We start from the raw sequence: 22,085 nt of genomic DNA on the forward strand, positions 1-22,085 counted from the left end.
CTCCCTTCTTCAGTTTAAAACTTAATTGTTTTATGTTCCTTTTTATTTTTTCAGTAACATTGAAGAATTATTTTACTTTATTTCTAAGCATGATATTTATATCTGATTCCCTCAATTTCTCCAATTGTAGCCTTTTCTTAATCATATACTGTAAATGTAGTTTTTGTTTATATATTTAATTGATCAATACCAACTGATGCAAATCAAAGTGGCATATAAAGAAATAACAGTTAAAAGTTTTCATTTCAAATTTGATTCAGAGTTCCAGGAAATAAGTTTTCCTTTTGGAGGAGAAATCACTGGAGATTTCTGCTGTACTGTATTTTTGGATTACATTCAGGTGAAAAACAGATTAAAAATATACAGAAACAATCTGATATTTTATATCTTATGGTTGTATTAATTTTCCTATCTTATTAGGGGTATTCTGTAACAATCCAGTGGTAGAACATGGAATAATAATAAGTGAACCTGAGAAGAAATATACATATGGAAGCAAAGTTAAATTTCAGTGCGAAATTGGGTATTTCATGATTGGAAATTATTTGATTCGATGTGAAAAGAGCAACAATTGGGTTCCCATAGTACCATCGTGTAAAAAGAGTAAGATTTTACATTTTTAAATACATGATTGGAATTTCTTGGTAATAAATAATTTAAATGTAGACCTCAGAATGGTTAATATCATTCATACAATGAAATTCGTATCTTGACTTCTGTTTATCCCATTTGATGTCATGTATGGTCTTGTCCAACTATGAAAAATTGGTCATGTGTGAGCAGCATAATTATTCATATAATAATAGTGTCATATAGAACGGCAGGCATCCCAAAGTTGAGAAAAATGTTCTTGATAGCATTTAACAAATAACAAAAGAGATAACACAACTCTATGTGATCAATCAACCAAAATCATCCTATGAACTTTTGTAGCAAAGGGGTTTTTATACTGGGTCTTCCTGCCCTATTTTAATTAGGACATACTGAGCAAATAAGATCTTTTATTTTCATGTTTTTATCTGTGGGTGGACGGGCAGGAAATAATATCTATAACCCAGCAGTAGAAAAAAGACAGAATCATGGAAATTGAATTTAAGTTAAAAATCTAATCTCCATCAATTATTGTATGGGAGATATTAGCAGAAGATTCAAAAGAAGAACAAGTTGAAAGAAGGAGAAATAGAAAAAGTACAAAAATCCATAAGCACAAAGTACTAAGTTGAAAGTGTACAGCAAATGCTTGAAAAAGGAACTTTAAAACAGTTAAGTGGTAGGCAGGGATTATCTACTTGAGAAGATGTTACTGATTGATTAGATTTCGGTCACATTTTTCCTTCAGGAACACAAGGAAAAATACATAGCACTTTTTTCTTTCATTTTTCTCCACAACAATAGTCCTCTAAGGTAGTTTTGGCAAAGAGAAGGAGTGAGCTGGCAAAAAATACCCAGAGAACTTCTGTGGCTGAGGATGAATATGAATTTAATTTTTCTCAACTTATTGTACTAAACTACAATAAGTTGCATGAAATTAACCAAAAAATTAACATTTGCAATGTTTTTACAAGTAGGTTACTATTTAATAAATGAGTGAAGCACCGATGAATAATGAGCCTCAAAAATGCCTTATGAAGATCAATGGCACCTGGCTGCATATATAGTGGCTGCCTTTAAAGCAGACTACTTGCAGGCTATTACCTGGGCACTGCCAAAAGAAAAGCCACAGTTTTTCTCCCTTTGGGGTGGTATAAGGACAAGAATTATAGTTTTAATCATAATTTCTAGAATCAAAAATGCGATACATTATATCTTAGTACGTTGCATGTCATATTATTTTAGCTTTCATGAATAAATGAAATAGGTTCTGATTAATGTTGTAGAGAGGGAGGGAACTGCCAGGCTGTCTTGTGAATTTTTGTGCTATGTTTATGGATACTTGTGGGGTTTTTATTTGTTGGCTGAAGCACATACTTGGGATGTACTGATCAGAATGGAGGTTTGGAGTTTGGAGCTGGCTGGGCTGGACAGAAGCAGACTCCAGAGACGAGCTGTGCTTATTATTTTACTGCACTGGCCACTTTATGGCATTTTACAGTCCTGTTTTGGTTACCATGTTTGTTGTTTTGTTGTGGATGTGGCAGCATTTTATGGACTCCTAGTCAGTTTTTTTCTGGAAGAGCAGGCTGCTGCCAGATACTGAGAGCAGTCTGGCACACCAAGAAACCTCTGACCCATAGCATGGCAAGCAGCCCCAAATGCATAGTAGCCAAAAGGTCAGAGATGGTGGCAAATAGGCAGGTGGGAGGAGTTGAAGGTACGGCACTTCCTTGCCTTGAAGAACTGAGGGTTGGGGCTGAGAGGGACCATACCTGGAATGAATTGGATTGGGACGTCCTTGGGAAATTAAAAAAAAACCCAGAGGATGGGAAGGCCACGATAAATGATTTTTATTGTTGCAACAACAAAAAACAACCCACAAACCAACCAACCCTATACAGATACCTCCCCAGGGCATGATTTGAAGGATAATTTAAATTGAAATGAAGTTCAATTAATCTTTTAGTCTGGTTGCCTAGAAACCTATTTATAGATATGTCAAAAGTGTAATTTAGTGTAAGATATACACATCTCTATCTTGAAATGGATCAAGTGTGTGACTTTGTGTGATGTGAATGTGAACTAATCAGGAGAAACTGAATTGTAACATACTATCTTAGCATTATCAGAATGTAGATAGATGATATGTCTTTATAATTTCTGCATAAAAAGTATTTTTATTAGTTGCTGCAGGCATATGTGGTCCTCCATCAATCCTCAATGGCGACATAGAGCCTTTGCAACCTCAGTATGAAACTGGAAAAACAGTTGTCATAACTTGCAACCGGAACTATTCTTTTATTGATGACACCATAATAATGACTATACAGTGTCAAGGTTATAATCTCTGGCATCCTCCTGCACAATTATGTTTATGTAAGTATAAATCTAGGTGTGAAGTGGTCTCTTCTATTGCTTTTAATGCTTTAATGTAGACAAAGGTGGCTATATATGAGAAATATGTTTTAAATATTATCAGTTTCCTTAAAGTGAATATTGACTGGTTCAGTAAGTACTTATTAAATTCCTTATAACACATATAAGAATGAATTTCTAAATACTATACCGAGGCTTGACTGGAAATTATAGACTTTTCGAAATAATCTAAAAATGAACATGATACAATGGTACTGTGATATTACTCCTTAATTGGTTCCAAGAGATGCAATGAGTACCAAACATTTTTTCCCATAAGGAATAATGTAGTGAGTCACATGAGAGGTGACACTGACCAGAACCTATGTCATGCATGGCTTTGCCCTGTCAGCTGGCCAGCGCGCATGTGTGCACTGTCCAGCTGACTTGGGCCTTCTTTTGAGGCCGTTTTTTGCTCTCCGGAGGCTTCCCTGAAGCCTCCAAAGCACGAAAAACTGGTCTATGGGCAAACTGAAAGTTCGGCAACAAACTTCTGGTTTGCTTTTTCACTCCCTGGAGCATTCAGGCGGCTTCCCTGAAGACTCTGGAGGTCGAAAATTGGCCCTATGGACAAACCGAAAGTCACTTCTGGTTTGCTCGTAGGACTGGTTTTTTCCCTCCGGAGCCTTCAGGGAAGCTTCCTGAAGGCTCCGGAAGTCGAAAATCGTCCCTACAGACAAACAGGAAGTCACTTCCAGTTTGCTTGTAGGACCGGTTTTTGTCCTCTGGAGCCTTCAGGAAAACCTCCTGAAGGCCCTTGAAAGCTCCAGAGGTCGAAAATCAGTCCTACGGACAAACCAGAACTCACCATTCCTGAACTTCTGTGTTCCCCGTAGATCCATTTTTTGGCCTTCTGAGACTCCAGGGGAAGCTCCTGCGGCCTCTGGAGGGCATCCAGGGGGGTGGGGGAGGCTGTTTTCGCCCTTCCCAGGCTCCTGGAAAGCCTCTGGAGCCTGGGGAAGGCGAAAAAAATGTGTTGTTGACTATGCACATGTGAACGCGCTGAAGGGGGTCACGAAAATACCATTATGGGTGTGGCATGCCGGCACACAACCCCTTTGTGTTTAGATTTAGATTTAGATTTTATTGTCATTTATAGGCTGCCCTTTTCCCTGAAGGGACTCAGGGCGGCTTACAATTCGTGGGAAAGGAGTGCAAGACAAAACATGAAATAATATGTGAATAAAATAAAACAATAAAACACAACATTCATTCAACATTTGGGTGGGGCGGATGAAAATCTTATCCCCAGGCCTGACGGGATAGCCAGATCTTAAGGGCTGCGCGGAAGGTCTGGACGGTGGTGAGGGTGCGAATCTCTACGGGGAGATCGTTCCAAAGGGTCGGAGCTGCTACTGAGAAGGCTCTCCTCCGCGTAGTCGCCAGTCGGCACTGACTGGTGGATGGAACTCGGAGGAGGCCCAATCTGTGCGATCTGATGGGTCGAAGGGAGGTAATCGGCAGAAGGCGGTCTCTCAAGTACTCAGACCCACTACCATGGAGGGCTTTATGGATGGTGAGTAGCACCTTGAAGCGCACCCGGAGATCAACAGGTAGCCAGCGCAGCTCGCGGAGGATAGGTGTTATGTGGGCGAACCGAGGTGCGCCCACTATCACTCGCGCGGCCGCATTCTGGACTAGCTGAAGTCGCCGGATGCTCTTCAAGGGCAGCCCCATGTAGAGCACATTGCAGTATTCCAGCCTAGAGATCACAAGGGCTCGAGTGACTGTTGTGAGGGCCTCCCGATTCAGGTAGGGTCGCAACTGGCGCACCAGGCGAACCTGGGCAAATGCCCCCCTGGTCACAGCCAACAGATGATGGTCAAAAGTCAGCTGTGGGTCCAGGAGGACTCCCAAGTTGCGAACCCTATCTGAGGGGTATAGAATTTGACCACCCAGCCTGAGTGGTGGAACACTGGCCAAATTTTTGGGAGGGAAACACAACAGCCACTCGGTCTTGTCCGGGTTGAGTACCAGTTTGTTAGCTCTCATCCAGTTCTAAACGGCCTCAAGACCCTGGCTCATCACGTCCACCGCTTCATTGAGTTGGCACGGGGCGGACAGATACAACTGCGTGTCGTCCGCGTATTGATGGTATTTTATCCCGTGCCTCCGAATGATCTCGCCCAGCGGTTTCATGTATATGTTAAATAGTAGGGGGGATAAGACTGAACCCTGCGGCACCCCTTAAGTTAGGGACCTCGGGGACGATCTCTGCCCCCCAACCAACACCGACTGCGACCTGTCCGAGAGGTAGGAGGAGAACCACTGTAATATGGTGCCTCCCACTCCCACCTCCCGCAGTCGTCGCAGAAGGATACCATGGTCAATGGTATCGAAAGCCGCTGAGAGGTCAAGGAGAACCAGGATGGACGCATGGCCTCCATCCCTGGCTCTCCAGAGATCATCGGTCAATGCGACCAAAGCGGTTTCTGTGCTGTAACCAGGTCTGAAGCCGGACTGGAAGGGGTCAAGATGTTCCCCCCGCTTTTGGCACAGCAGCGAAAAAAGGTTTGCTATCACTGTTCTAGCTTGTGCATTGACTACCAGACAAACAATGAATATTAGGACAACATTTTCATATCAAGATCTGTTGAGTACCAAATTTGATAAATTTCAAAGCAATTGAGTATCAAAGTTCCACTGTACATTGTTTCATGATTAGAAAAAACGGATAGGAAAAATGAAAATTATGCTACAACCATAAAATAAGAGGTTAATTTACATCTATACTTTTAACTGCTGCATAAGAAAATCTGAAGCTACTTCTTTATACTCTACTTTCTTTCTCTTCTTCCCACATTTTATTGGCCCTTTCCTTTCTTTTAAATATTAGTTCTTTTTAGTTTTTATCTTTATTGTATTAAAATTTGGAAGAGTATTTTTTAAAGATCTTTTAAGATTGGATTTTCCAGTTATTTACAGGAGAGGCAGAATATTACATGTTATTGTTGACAGTTTCTGAATGTTGTAATGTATTGCATAATGAATTTAAATGAAAGTTTAGTTTGTACTGAAAAAGATTAGGAACAATGCAGACAAACCATTATACGGAAGTAATTTTTCTAAGTGCCACAATAATCATCTTGCCGCTTTAGCAGAGTAACTTTGGAAAAGGATGTTTGGCCCTGGTACGTGTCTGCCTGCCTGCCTGCCTGCCTGCCTGCCTGCCTGCCTGCCTGCCTGCCTGCCTGCCTGCCTCCCTCCCTCCCTCCCTCCCTCCCTCCATCCCTCCCTCCCTCCCTCCATCCATCCATCCATCCATCCATCCATCCATCGATCCTATTTCATATAAATATCTTCTCATCTATTGCAAGCAAAACAAAACTTGCAATGTTTTGTTAAGATTGAATATTAAGGATTAGGGAAAATAAAAGAATAAATAGATAGATTAAAAACAATAAAATAGAATTCTTTATTGGCTGAAGGTGATTGAACATACACAAGGAATTTGTTTTCAGTGCATAAGCTCTCAGGATACAAGCCACAAGTGATAAATCATGATCCTAAATAGAAAATACAATAATCATAAATCATAAGATACAGCATTCAGCGATAGTCATAGAATACTAAATATGCAATCAACGTAACTCATAATAGGATTCTAAATATCGTGTTTCCCCCAAAATAAGACAGGGTCTTATTTCTTTTGCCCCACGAAATATGGCCCTGGGCTTATTATAGGGGGAGGGCTTGTTTTGGGGTTGCTGGGCAGTTGCTGTCTTGCAAGCGGGCTCCCGAAGACCCGGGCACAGCCTTGGGCGAAGCAGCCATGAGGTGACCACGCTCACAAGCAGCCGCCTGGCAAACTTACTCTCCAGCCAGGCAGAGTGCCATTCACTGACCTAGAGGGTATTCCTAAGGCGCCAAGCCATGTGGCACTCTGCCCGCCCCCCACCTCTCGTGGCTTGGCACATTAGGGACACCCCCTAAGTCAGTGCATGGAGCTCTGCCCAGTTGGAGAGGGGAGTTGCGCGAGCACCTGTTCCGCCCCCAGCAAGCATGCCTCCCAGCCTCACCATGCCCTGGCCCAGCTCTCCCTGTAGGGCCAGGTGCCGCTGCCAAACTCCGAGCATAACTTCTTCTCTGGTTTCCAAACTCCAAAACTCGGCTGCCAAGACTTCCAGCAGTGGCCTCTCTAGGAGTGCGCTCTATGGTTGTGGGCCAGCTGCCGGACAGAGAGTCTTCCAGACAGAGAATCTTCCAGCAGCCAGGCCACAACCATAGAGCAAACTCCTAGAGCAGCCGCTGCTGGAAGACTCGGCAGCTGAGTTTTGGAGTTTGGAAGCTGGAGAAGAAGTTATGCTCGGAGTTTGGCAGCGGCACCTGGCCCTGCAGGGAGAGCTGGGCCAGGGCATGATGAGGCTGGGAGGCATGCTTGCTGGGGGCGGAACAGGCGCTCACGCACCCCCCCTCTCCAACTGGGCAGAGCTCTATGCAGTGACCTAGGGGGTATCCCAAATGTGCCAAGCCGCGGGAGTTGGGCGGGCAGAGCGCCATGTGGCTTGGCGCCTTAGGGATACCCCCTAGGTCAGTGAATGGCACTCTGCCTGGCTGGAGAATAGGTTTGCCGGGCGGCTACTCGTGAGCGTGGTCACCTCATGGCTGCTTCGCCCCTGAAGCTGTGCCCGGGTCTTCAGGAGCCCACTTGCAAGGGAGCAGCCGCCCAGTAACTCCCACCTCCGGACAGGCAGAATGCCACTCCCCAACCTAGCGGTATCCCGAAGGCACCAAGCAATGTGAGTTCCTTCCCCCCGGCTCCCACAGCTTGGTGCCTTCGGGATACCGCTAGGTTGGTTAGCGGTGCTCTACCTGGCCGGAGGGCTTTTTCCAGGGGGCTTATTTTCAGGGGTGGACTTATATTTTTGCCCACACGAAAAATGTGGCAAGGCGTTAGTTTCAGGAGAGGTCGTATTTTCGGGCAAACATGGTAAAAGCTATCGGCATAAGTCGTGAGATACAAACAACAAAGTTGTAGTCATAAAGGAATAGGTAATAAGATAGATGAGAAGGATAAGTAATACAGCCCTACTAGGTGGTTTGACATCTCAAGGCACAGACAGTATTGTGGGGATTAACAGAGTGATAGCATGGAGGAAAAACTGTCTGTGTGCCTTATTGTTTTAATATTTTGCATCAATTTCAGTATTTGCTTTTTTTTTGGCTTATAATACGTATTCGTATTTTTAGTTAAAACTTCACCAGATAATTTTCATCTTTTCATCAATCATGGAAAAATAGTCCGTGGGGGGAAAAAATATTACGAGCCTGGAGATGAGGTGGATATTGCATGCCATGCTGGCTATGTATTGAAAGGGCCATCTAAGATTAAATATATTGGTGGAAAGAAATGGCTTCCTAGTGTCCCAACTTGTCATCTGAGTAAGTATCAATGAAAATATATACCTATACTAAGTAAACATTGTTTTAACTGCCTAGAAATTATTTGTTGTTCTCTTTTTAAAATATAGCATGGATTTGAAGATTGTAGAATTCTAATCTGACAAAATGTATTTGGCTGAAAGAAGGCTGAAGAAAGCTGCTTTGCTTTTTTCACACAAAAGAAAAATACTACTTAATGCAATGATCTAGGATGATCTCAGCTAGAAGACTACGCATTCCCAGTTTACCTCTCTATTCCCCTTGTTTCTTATGTGAACATAAATCAGATTTTGCCTTGTAGCAACATAAAATAAAAATGGGAAGTTCTGGTATTTTTAAACCTGTATGTTTTCTGCCAGCTCCTATAGTGTGTAAATAACATTTTAGTACCCCTGTGCTGAAACCTTGTTTGTCACACAGTCAGTCAGTTATATTCAGACTGGATTTGGATTTTGTTCCTCTGCTGTTTGAGGGATTTCTTTTCTGCTCACATGGAAGTAGCTTGTTTTCAACTGGATGATGTTAGATTGCATCAGCTACCACACCAGTCAGTAATTTGACAGTTGTTGGCTATTAGGTAATTGGCCTGTAGTTGCCTGATGTTGTCTCTTTTGCTGGATCTTTCATTTTGCCAGATATTAGCTACTCTTCCATATCAGCTCCTTGCAGTATATTGTTAAACTGCTTGGCAACACGTACATGTAAACTGGTCAGATGCTTCTACCAAAATCCATGAAATTTATCTTCAACTGCTGCTGACCAATTCTTGATCTTCCTTGCCCTTTTTCTTTCATTTTACCTTTTTAAATTCTTATCCACCTCCTTTAACAAAGCTGCATTTTTGTTATATTTCTTATATCTTCACCCAAGTTTACTCCTTGTCAGGTACTGATTGATTCACTGCAGTCCAGTGGTGGGTTCTGGATCCTGTCACAACTGGTATGCTGTGATAGGGCTGGGCGTCCACCATGGGCACGCACTCTGTGCATGCATACACACCTACTGCGACCCTCCAGCTACTTGGCGGAGGTTGTGGAGGTGCTGTATGCTGCGCTTGCGTGCGCAAATGGCCTGGTTGGCTTAAATACAGGTAAGGAACGAGGGAGGATGGGTGGGCCCTCCAAAGCACCATTCTGGTACGGTGGCCGCTGCTCCCAGCGGCCACTGGTACGCCCGTACTGGGGGGTACCTGCCAGAACCCACCACTGCTGCAGTCTCTCCATTGATAGATTAATAGAAATCCTTCTGTTTGGATTGAAATTGGAGATTTTGTATATAATTTGCAATTTGAGCTTCCTAACTGCTAATCTTCTTGATTATAACTATTATTTGCTCCTTTATTATTTCCAGTGCTTACTTGATCTTCCTTGTTTCTAAGTGGTATTTCTTGATTAGGTATTCTTTGGTTTTCTTTTTGTTAAGTTTATTTTCATTCATCTGTTCTAGTTTACTTGAATCTTATCTCAGTTTGCTAATCTTATTTTCCAGCCTGATCTTACATTTTGGTGGGGCATAGTTTGCCTTTTATCTTTGTTGACTTTGCACCCCAGATATTCAATGAGAACTGCAGTTTTTGCTGTATATTAGTTGGATTGTTATTTGCAGTGAGCTAGTGCTTAAATTTGATATTACATTACTTGGCATCTTTTAATGCTTGTGCTAGCTATTTCTTTGGAAAAATCTTCAATGCAGGTAACCTTACTCTGTTGTTTTGTGCTGTTCTAGATGCTTAATATTGATAAGTAATATTATTTTTTGTACTTTTAAAAGAAAATATGATCAAAATTTTATTTCAGAATGAGTACACCAATTTATATTCTTTTAAAACTACACGATTTCTCGATTGTACAATAGGTTTTTAGGTTGAAAACTTATTTTAAAAAAAATATTATATGAACCTCCTCAGAGTGTAGAGTTTCAGCTAATAATTTCTGCTGAGTTTTCGAGCCTGAATAATTCATTATTCCATAAATAATATGTATGTTCATTTTGTAAGAAATTCACTTACCAGAATAATTTTTCTTTTTCTTTTTAGGTAACTTCATCAAACTAGTTATATGTGGTATGTAACTTTGAAAATGAACATGTAAATCTTAGCACTGTTCAATTTCTCTTTTGAAAAATCTGCAGTTCATTTTTGGAAACCTCATCTACTTCTTTATTGGGTGGAACTAGTTCTTCCATTCCTTTTAACCTAGACGTCTCAATAGTGTAACCAAGCTTCCTCTTGAACTTCTGTGCAAATATGGATAACACAGAACACAATTTTGTCCATATTGTTTCAGTTCATGAGATGGTAATAAACATGTATAGCTTGGGGTTTGCCTTCATGGTGTGAGAGTTCTCTGTGATTGGGTTTTGGATAAAGTAATTTCATTACTTTGGCAGGTAATACTGCAGTAGGAATTCTGAAGAAATTGTTTTTGATGATGGAGTTACATATCTTTTTGTATACCTGCCCTGCACATGCTTGAGTGGCTTGTATGGTACATGGGAGGATGGTATTTTTTTTGCAAGTGATGGATCCTTGATGCTGGTAGATAATTTATTTGATAAAATGGTGCTTTTGACTTATCTGCATTTTGATTGCATCCTTTGAGATTGATGGAGTTGATAATTATATGATGAGATAGTTCTTTTCCCATGTTTGTTTCACTATAGATGATTATACATTATTAGTACATGTGCATTTGCTTGTTTGCTTACTTGTTATATTTGCAATATGGTATGTGGGTAATAATTCCCAAGGACTGCCTGAAAGGTTAAAAATAGGATACTAGAGTTATGATTAGATGTGATCTAGGTGTTTGGGGAAATAATTTTTTTGAAGGTATTAACTTTGGATCTTTTTTAATGTCCAGTTTTAGGTCTTTATGTCTGCTGGTCAGAATTTAAAATTCTTTGGAAATTTTCAATCTGGCTTGTTCTGAATTAATTTTCATACTGATTGTTCAAATAATTTAATTGTCCACAGGTTAGTGAATTTCTGCAATTAACAGGTATTAAGATTGGAATAGTTTCCACGTAATATTCCAGCTGTAAGGATTTAATTAAAGGACCGAGTAACCACATTTTGAATCACATATTAATTTTCTTGGTTTTAGTTATTTTTACTAAGACACTGTAATTTTACGATGGCACTTTGTATTTTTTTTTCTTTTTAGGGTCTTCATTACCTTTGTGGATTTTGGCAGTAACAATTTTTTACCGGAAATATATAGAAAAGGTAGAATTGTCTTATTTCCTTAATTTTTTATTTGTAGTTCCATGGTGGGGGAAAAAGAAAGCTAAGAAGTAGGCAAATTATGCTATTTTCTGCTTGTATCAGTCTATATTGCTTCTAAACTTTTTTTTTTTGCATTGATATGTATTTTTGTTAAAGAAAAAAGCTACATGTATATTTATGTCTATCATGAATTCAGGGATGGTAGTAGGAATGCAGAGGCTCATGTGATTAAGATGCAGAGTTAATTTGCAAGCCCACATTTGAAGCTTGAGTTCTGTTGAATGTCAGGGAGAGCTCCCATCGCTTCAGCTCCAAACATTCAGTTGTTATGTTTATCTTGTGTCTGCTATTTCTTCTGGCTGTTCATAAATTTCTAAATACTGTTCTGTTTTTCATGTTAACCTTTACTCTGGCATGTTTTATTATTATTCTAATAGGTTAGTTCTCTGATATCCTTAGTTTTTGTATAATTTACAATCTTCTGCTCTAGCTTCAGAAGTGTTTTCACTTTTTTATGGTTCTAATTCCAAACCCAACCAATTCCCTTTCCCTCAGTTGTCTTTATTGCTGACCAGTCTCTGTTATCAATTATTTCAATGGCTTACAAACAATCAAAGCAAGACAACTGGACAATGCAATAGTTTAAATAAATAACAATGATACAAAAGCATCTAAGACTCCATCATAAAAAATTCATAACATTCATAATCAAAATAATTATACTTAATAATGCTCAATACAAACTATTATGAGGGTCAGGGCCAAATTCATCTCTAGGGGAGGGGATGATATACCACATATCATGGTAGAGCATTCCTTCTATATGTATTCCCCATTGTCCCAGCTTATTTTCTTGTAACCACTTCTCCAATGAATGAAAATACAAACTTTAATTGCCTTCTCTTACTGATGTCTTACTGATTGACATTTCTTTTCCTTAACAGGTGAACAAGATAAAGTCAGAGAAGAATGAAAAGGAAGGGCAGACACAGCAACCATAATAGTGGCTTGGCTGCCTGGGGCATGAGTAAACTTTGTTCCAACATGAGAAAACTGAAAGTTGCATGAGCAATGACATATTCTGCAGTATGTTTAGTGAGAGTCTCCAATAACATCTCTATGGTGAAAGAGCTCATCATCAGCAAGAACTGTCAGGTAGATTTAACTTATTTTTTTTCATTCTTTTGGTCCTTAGTTGTGTAATAGACTGTATTTTGTTAAAAAAAACTTAGCAATAGTGGTAGAGCCATCATTCTGTGCTGATGATACATATGGTTTTAATTGTGTTGGTAGTATAAGATTAGAACTTAAATATAATAAATAAAAGTTTATGAAGTATAGGTAGTTGTTAACACTGTACATGTCTGGAATTATAAGGGCCTTGGAATGGGTGCTTTTTGGCCAGTGAAACACTTTCAGCCATCACAAAATGTTGCACACCACCTCTGTAATCACATATTATAATCTGGTTGCTTGACAACCAGTTGCCAAGCACCTCATGATTTGTAACCTTCACTGCCACCTTCTCCAGAAAGTCAGTAGAGAAACCGGCAGATAAGATTGCTAGCTGCTGCCATGTGCTGAGAGGATTCCCTCATTTCTGAGGGCTGGCTGAAAGAGCTGCTTCCCAAAGGGAGCTATGGCAGGATGCAGAAATATTGCTGAAAGACTGAAGATTTATTTCATTCCTGTACTCTGCCAAAACAGTTTCTTTGTATTTAAAGTATATACAGAAAGTATGATTAGACTGTCTGCATTTATAACATGATTTTCTCAGTAAATGTTATCAATTTTATTAACAAATTTTCCAAAATATTCCCCTGGAGATATTGATTCAACTGATCAGTTTTAATTTATGTTGGTGCTGAAAGCATACACTATATTCAAATATTCCCTTTGATTTTATTATATCTTCATTCCTAATGAAGCAGATTGTAAGTCTTGGTTTGCTTCCATCTTTCATCACCTACAATTTTGATACCATGGCTTTATGTAAGTTCTAGAACCTCTCATAAAACCTTTGAGCAAAAACAGGCAGAGCAGTGTGAACATTGCATACAATGATGTCCTGCTTGGTTGATGTCACACTCTCCTCTATGCTATACTGCGACAGAACTTTATTCCCTTCGGGAACTCCCCCTTTCCCGGGGATGGCCTTCTTGCCTATCAAGTCGCTTCCTTAATGACGGATCTTGGGATCTCGAGAGGTGGCATGCGAAGAAGAGACTTCTTAGGGGTTTTTTGCAAGGATTTTTAAATCAAATTTTAAGGGGAGGGCGGGGGGGGGGGGTTGATACGGACTGCTCAGACAGGCTTGGGGGGAGTCTGCCAGGGCACAGGCCAGAGCTAACTAATGGGCGCGGGTCAGGAGTGCTGGGAAGGGTTGGGATTCCGGGGGAGACATTAAGTCATTCCACTGGAGGGGTTCACCATCTCTACTGTTTGTGGGAGAGGCAGATATGGTGGGGGTCGAGGGCCAAATTATGTTCGGGGGACGCGGGTCCGCTGTTTAAGAGCGATCGCACGTTCCGAACCCTCATCACCCTTCTTACACCACTGGGTGCTCGGGATTACAGGACCCTGGTCTCTGGCTGGTATCGCTTAACGCCAGGTCCGTGGTACATAAGGCTCCCCTCATTTACGACCTCATACAAGAGGGTAGAGCGGACCTGGCGTGAATTACGGAGACCTGGTTGGGCCATGAGAGGGGGTGTTCCCCTTAGTGAATTATGCCCACCAGGCTTCCGGGCGTTTCACCAGCCGAGAGCCCAGGGCAGTGGTGGTGGGGGGGTGGCAGTGGTTATTAGGGAAAGTCTCAGACCTCAGGAGGTCACTGTGCCTCAGATAGGCGGGAGTCCCTTTTTGTGAAATGGGGCCTTGGAGTTCAGGTGGGCCTTTTTGTTACGTACCTGTCTCCCTACTACATTTCATCTGCCCTGCCGGAGCTGCTGCATGTGTTAGCTGGATTGGCAGTTGATTTCCCCAGGCTTATGATCCTGGGGGATTTCAATCTGCCTTCCATTGGTGAGACATCTGAGTCAGCTCGGGAGTTCATGGCTTCCATGACGGCTATGGACCTAACTCAGTTAATTCAAGACCGCACCCATAATGGGGGACCCACGCTCGACCTGATTTTTGTCACTGGGCAGTGGATGAATGATTTAGATTTAGGGGATATTTCTATCCAACCCTTGTCATGGTCGGATCATTTCCTCATCAGGCTTGACTTCCATACTGCTACCCCTCACCGCAGGGAGGTGGAACCGACTAGATGGTTCCGCCCCAGGCACCTGATGGACCCTCCTGATGGAGCTTGGGACTTTTCCTGAATCCCTTGCTCACAACTCTACTGAAGCCCTAGTGGAAGCCTGGGATAGGGTGGCCATGGGGCTTTGGATCGTGTTGTGCCTTTGTGGCCTCTGAACCGGTGTCAATCCCAGGTAGATCCCTGGTTTACCGAGGAGCTCCGGGAGATGAAACGCCAGAAAAGATGCCTAGAGAGCGGTTGGAGGGCTAGCCGGTCCAAATCTTATCGAACACTAGTAAGAATTCATATTAAATTCTACTTAGTGGTGATAAACGCGGCAAAACAGCAACATTTTTCTGCTCTTATTGCTTCCGCAGATAACTGCCCAGCCGCCCTGTTTAGGGTGACCCGCTCCTTACTTAATCAAGGAGCTGGGAAAGACCCCTTGCAGGGTAGGGCTGAAGAATTTGTTAAGTATCTGCAGGATAAAATCGCTCAGATCCAGACAGGCTTGGACTCTGACTGGGTAGATTCGGGCGAGTCGACGGGGATGAATCTTGTGGAGACCATCTGGGATGAGTTTGATTCTGTGACCCCCGAGGGCATGGACAGGATTATGGGGAGACTCAGTGCTGCCACTTGTGTGCTGGACCCGTGTCCCTCTTGGTTAGTCTCGGCTTCCCGGGAGGTAACACGAGGCTGGCTCCCGGTGATTACCAACGCTTCATTGAGAGAGGGGTTCTTTCCCACTGCCTTGAAGGAGGCGGTAGTGAGGCCCCTCCTTAAGAAGCCTTCCCTGGACCCAGCTTCTTTAGCCAACTATCGTCCGGTTTCTAACCTTCGCTTTGTAGCGAAGGTTGTTGAGAATGCGGTAGCACGTCAGCTTCCCCAGTCCCTGGATGAAGCTGTCTACCTGGATCTGTTTCAGTCGGGTTTCAGGCCCGGATACAGCACGGAGACGGCATTGGTCGCGTTGGTCGATGATCTCTGGCGGGCCCGGGCCCGGGGCTGCTCCTCTGTCCTGGTCCTATTAGATCTCTCAGCGGCTTTTGATACCATGGACCATGGTATCCTACTGCGATGACTCAGGGGGTTGGGAGTGGGGGGCACTGTTTTATGGTGGTTCTCCTCCTACCTGTCGGATTGGTTGCAGTTTGTGTTGACTGGAGGGCAGGGATCAACCCCAAGGCGCGTCACTTGTGGGGTGCCTCAGGGGTCGGTTCTCTCACCCCTCCTGTTCAACATATATATGAAATATGTCTCACTGGGTGAGATCATCCATAGTTTTGGGGTACGGTATCATCAATATGGTGATGATACCCAACTTTTAATCTCTACCCCAAACCACCCAAACGATGCCCTCAACATGATGTCCCGATGCCTGGAGGCTGTGCAGATCTGGATGGGGAGGAACAGGCTCAAGGTCAATCCCTCCACTTCCGGTCTGGCATCACACTGGAACGGGCTGCTGACAGACTCTCTGTTCGGTTCGCCCGGTCTTTCCACGAGCGTGGCCGTAATAGGCAAGGTCCCTTCGAGGTGCGAGGACCTTTGGAGAGGGGAAACCTCTGTGCAGTGGAGGGTGAAAGGCGATCTCCTCCCACGAAGCAAGAGGCTCCCTCAGAGTTCGTGCAAAAGAGGTCGGCTGATTAATGGCCGACCAGAAGGCGTGACTGCCAGCCACTAATAAGGAAGGGAGAGACAGCTGCAGGGAATATAGCGGACCAAATGACGGTAATCACAAGATCTGACTTAAAAGCCTAAACCTAAAAGATAAACAACTTTACTGCAATAAATACAGATAAGTGTGTGGGCGCATTTATCTGCAGCGGCTATTAAATACAAACAGTGAACTTTTGTGAAAGCTGATTGACGTTGTGAATAGAAGAAGACAGGCTTTGGACTAGTTAAATTTGAGGATTAACAGAGGACGAGACGAAGAAGAGAAGCTGGATTTGCCTGCCTGGGAAAAAGGAAAGAAGTTTAATCACAAGGGTTTGAAGTACCCGGTGTCATATTACAGCCAGAGACAGCAGAAGGAAAACACTACACTGACAACAGGAAGAGATTGATGGGTGAGTTCTAAATACTTTCTGGCCTCTCCTGCACCCTGTCGTATCACGCTGAAACGTTTCTCTTCCTGACTCTCCCAGATACTATAGAATTAACTGAGCCTATATTTCACAGCCCTGCTCCAGCTTAATTACCCTGTATGTACCCCGGGCTCTGTATAACTACTTAAGCAGCACTCAGAAGGTACTAGACTTACACCTTATAGGGGAAGAGCTGAATTAAAGCAAATGGCAACGAAAACAGTAACCTTAATTAAAGGGAGTAAAAAGCAAACTCCCCTATCTACCCCGGTGAGGGAAAAGTCCCCTGAGGGCAGGCAAACGGGAGATAAGGCAGCCCCAACCCTGCAAGACCAGGAAGTAACAATGGACTCCCTACAAGAGACAATATTGAAGATGGGGGAAAGTGTCGCCAAAGGCCTGGAGGGAGTAAAGAATGAAATGCGTGAAGTAAGAAACAATATGGGTAAAATTGAGGAACGTATAGGAGTAATACAAACAGCGCTGCTGAAAAATAAGCAGGAAATTCAAAATGTTAAGGGGAGAACGGAAATAGCGGAAAAAAGGATAGACAAAGTGGAGGACAATCTGGAATCTATAAACTCAAGCCTGGAGGAGGCCATCCTCCAGCTAGAATTAGAGCGATCAGCATATTATTTAAGACTACAAAACGTGGAGGAAGCAAAAGATGAAAACCTCCGGGAGCTGATTGGAGAAATCCTGGGATTAGTCCTCGGCAGGCCGAAAAAAGAGGTTATTAATGATCTGGACGAAGCCTATAGAGTCAATACAGGCTTCGCGAGACGCCACCGGCTTCCGAGGGAGATCCATGTGAGGGTGTTGAGAAGACAGCTGAGAGAGGACATTCTAAGTACAATAAGAGGGGACTCTCTAACATACAAAGGTAAAGAAATTCTCATCTTAATACAGACTCCACGGAGAGTTAGAGAGAAGAGAAGGAAATACAACTTCCTCTCCACACGTTTAAACAGAGACAGAATTCAGTTCAGATGGCTCCTTCCAGAAGGAATGTTGATAACATGGAGGGAAAAGAAATACCGAATAGATACCTTGGCGAAAGCTCAAGAATTCCAGGAACTTTTACTAGCAGACGATGAGAGATTTAATAAAGAAGGACTTTTAAGACAGGGGGACACTATAATTGAAACTCAACCAGAGGGGCGGGGGCCAGGAGAGGCCAGAGAACGAGAGAGATATGGCAGAGAAGATTCGAGAGCAAGGTCACCCATCGAGACTCGATCCAAAGGTGCCCTCAAAGCGAATAACGTGTAAGGGAATTGAAGAATGGGAAACGAATGTACTATCAGCTAATGTAAATGGTCTTAACATAACTTCCAAAAGAAAACGTGTACTGTTGGATCTAGTGAAACAAAAGTTAGATGTAATCTGTCTTCAGGAAACCCACATTAAAGAAAAATACAATAACCTGTTGGTCTGTCCAAAACTAGGTAAAACATTCTGCTCGTCAGCACAAACCAGAAAAAGAGGAATTGTGATGTATATAAAAGAATGGTTGAACCCCAAATTAATATATGCAGACAAAGATGGTAGGGTATTAATGGTGGAGATAATTAATGGTGGGAAAAAAATTTTACTAGTTGGAATCTATGCCCCAAATCAAAACAAGAGAGATTTTATATTAATCTATATAAGAGGATAAATGAAATAGAGTGGCAAAATATATGTATTCTAGGGGATTTCAACGCTATAGCAGATGGTAAGATGGACTATAAGGGTACCCACAAGAAAAGCACAAGAAGGAAACTACCGTCTGCCTATGTAAATATGGTGAAGGATTTAGATCTTTATGATGTCTGGCGAGCAATGAATGACAAGATGCAACAGTACACGTTTTACTCCCATCCACATAATTCATGGTCCCGTATCGACATGGTTTGGTCAAACTCGGAGCTACTCATGGATACTGTAAATATTGAAATAATAACCAACAAGTGGGCCGATCATCACCCAGTCTTATGGCAATGGAAAGGGAAGGCAAGGATAAAAGCTAGGTGGACATTAAACCAGAACATACTACAAGAGAAACAATTTGTACAACAAATAGAAAAGGAACTGGGCTACTTCTTTAAAGAAAACGGTAAAGAGCAGACCTCAATACAAAATGTTTGGGACACGATGAAGGCAGTTGTGAGGGGAATTTCCATAGCCTATATAATAAGAAGAAACAAAATACACAGGGAAAAACTTAATACACTGAACAAAGAACTAAGAGAGACGGAACTGCTGACCCAGAAAGAGCCAGAAAATAGTAGACACAGGGAAAAAAGGAGAGTTAATTAAACACCAAATAAATTTGATCTCCCAAGAGGAAATAGCACAAAACATTAAGAAAATGAAGCAGAATTATTTTGAACATGCAAATAAAACTGGGAGATGGTTGGCCCACAAAATAAGAAAGGAGAAGGTCAAAAGAATTATTAAACAACTGTATGACGAGGAGGGGAATCTGAAACAAGAAATAGGAGAAAAGAAAAAGATAGTACAGAACTATTATAGGAAACTATATAAACAAGACGAAATTATTGAACAGGACATTAGAAAATACCTTATAAAGCAGAAGCTTCCAGTCTTGTCGGAGGAGATGAGAGAGATGCTCGATAAAGAAATTACACAAGAAGAACTGAAAAAGGCCATTCAAAAACAAAAAAACAATAAAACACCTGGGCCGGATGGGCTCCCGTCGGAAATATATAAAAAACTTCAAAATACCATAGAAGACAAATTATTAGAACTATGTAATGATACATTGCAAAATGGTAGGGTCCCAAAATCATGGGGGGAAGCTTACATTACCCTAATACCAAAGGAAGAGGCGGACAGTAGCAAGGTCCAAAATTATAGACCCATATCCCTGTTAAATGCAGATTACAAAATCTTTGTATCAATATTGGCGGAAAGACTAAAAATAATATTAAATCAAAGTATCCATTCGGATCAAAACGGCTTTCTCCCAAAAAGACATATTAGAAACAATACAAGAATAATAATGGACACCCTGGAATTCTATCAAACAAGATCCGAGAAACAACTCGCATTAATCTTTGTCGACGCTCAGAAAGCCTTTGATAACCTAGATTGGAACTTTCTAACCACTCAACTAAAAATGATGAAATTTGGCGATAAATTTATTAGGATTATAGAATCTATATATTCACGGCAATCTGCAAATATTATAGTCAATGGGGAACTAACGGAGAGGATACAAATTGGAAAGGGTGTTAGACAAGGGTGCCCGCTCTCCCCACTACTATTTATTACGTCACTAGAGGTCCTTTTAAATCGGATAAGATCAAATCAGGAAATTAGGGGCTTGACCATAAAAAGAGAACAATATAAAGTACAGGCCTTCGCGGATGACATGGTCTTTATCGTAGAAGACCCCTTACTTTCAGGACCGAATTTGATGAAGGACATTGAGAACTTTGGGTGTGTGGCCGGTTTAAAAATAAACAAGGAAAAAACAAAAATGATTATAAAAAATTTCCCCAAAAACCAGATTGGAGAACTAGAGGAAACAATGGAATTAAGGTAACTAAAAAAATTAAGTATTTAGGGATCTGGCTGTCTGCGAAGTGCTCTTCCATAAAAGAAGACAACTATGATAAGTTGTTACAGAATACCCAAAAGGACTTAAAAACCTGGTCAAAACTACAACTATCACTGATGGGAAGAGTCGCAGTAATTAAAATGAATGTTCTCCCAAAAATCCTCTACCTATTTCAAACGGCACCGGTTAAGCTAGGGGAAAAATTTTATAATGATTTGGACAAAATGATTCGAAACTTTATATGGAATGGTAAAAAGCCCAGAATAAAATATATGCACCTGCAGGATAAAAGAACTCAAGGGGGAATGGGATTACCGGAATGGAAAACATATCATCAAGCAGCAACAACTATGTGGATAAAAGAATGGGTAATGTTAGCTAATAAAAGAATCTTAACAATAGAGGGCCACGACCTGCAATACGGGTGGCACAACTACTTATGGTGCGAGGGAAATAAAATCCACAATTATTTTAGTAGTCACCATTTAAGGGGGGTATTGATTAAGGACTGGCTCGAAATTAGAAGGAGATACTATACGCAACTACCTAAATGGATATCTCCGACGGAAGCCCTGATATACCCGAATTTGATAAACTTGGATAAAATTGTTACCTACCAACAGTTGCTAGACGACCAAAACAAACTAAACCCCAGGGAAAATTTGGCTGATAAGGGAATAAACATCGATTGGTGGCCATATCTTCAAATTCAAAACAAACATAAATTCGATCTAGCACAACCTGGCTTCCAGAACAAGAACCAGGAATTAGATAAAATTTTAATTGGACCAGATGAGAAATTAATTTCAAAAATATACAACTGCTTACTGATTCGAAAAACGGAAGCAGAAAGAGTAAAAGAAGTCATGGTAACCTGGGCCCAAAACATCGGCCACTCAATAGATCTAGACGACTGGGAAAGAGTCTGGGAATGGAATCTAAAATTGACAAAGTCGACGGCCTATAAAGAAAATAGATATAAAATGTTCTACCGCTGGCATCTTCCACCGACAAGACTGGTGAAAATGTCTTCAAAAGTTTCAGCCATATGCTGGAAATGTAAAACGGTGCTGGGCACGTACTACCATATGTGGTGGACGTGTCCGGTAGCCAAAGCATATTGGAAGCAAATACTAGGATGGCTGAATGGAATCCTGTCAATTAAACTATGCTTTAAGCCGGAAACTTTCTTATTAGGAATAATAGATCAAAAAATTTGCAAATCTGACCAATACCTCCTAGTCCATATTCTGACAGCGTCAAGGATTGTTTACGCACAGTGCTGGAAGAGTGAAAATGCCCCCACCAACACTATGGTGATGAATAAAATTTTAGAACTAGCAGAAATGAACAGACTGACGATGCGAATTAATGACAAAGAAGACACAGACTTTTATACAGTCTGGGAGAAGCTATACAAATGGCTTGATGAGTCAGTGAAGACCTAGACATAAAAAGAGATAGCTAACTAACCTATCACGATTAAACCAATAACTCAAATGAACAATATACAACAACTGAGAGATAAACGAAAGGAGAAATGTATCAGGGGCGAGAACC

At 41.7% G+C, this 22,085-nt stretch overlaps 1 protein-coding gene across 3 annotated transcripts in view; it reads left to right on the top strand.

The window, feature by feature from the left end:
* The window catches only part of LOC116508919 (complement receptor type 2-like), a 65,021-nt gene that overhangs the window by 19,320 nt on the left and 23,616 nt on the right, over nucleotides 1–22,085 (top strand). For all 3 annotated transcript variants that reach the window (XM_032217736.1, XM_032217738.1, XM_032217739.1), the window contains exons 4-9: nucleotides 421–603; nucleotides 2,779–2,970; nucleotides 8,200–8,391; nucleotides 10,427–10,453; nucleotides 11,556–11,617; nucleotides 12,562–12,772. In XM_032217736.1, coding sequence (XP_032073627.1) covers nucleotides 421–603; nucleotides 2,779–2,970; nucleotides 8,200–8,391; nucleotides 10,427–10,453; nucleotides 11,556–11,617; nucleotides 12,562–12,618 — 713 coding nt within the window. In that variant the 3' untranslated portion in view covers nucleotides 12,619–12,772. The remainder of the gene's footprint in view (nucleotides 1–420; nucleotides 604–2,778; nucleotides 2,971–8,199; nucleotides 8,392–10,426; nucleotides 10,454–11,555; nucleotides 11,618–12,561; nucleotides 12,773–22,085) is intronic.

This window comes from Thamnophis elegans, chromosome 5 (genome assembly GCF_009769535.1).
Source record: "Thamnophis elegans isolate rThaEle1 chromosome 5, rThaEle1.pri, whole genome shotgun sequence".
In the NCBI taxonomy this organism is placed as follows: domain Eukaryota; kingdom Metazoa; phylum Chordata; class Lepidosauria; order Squamata; family Colubridae; genus Thamnophis; species Thamnophis elegans.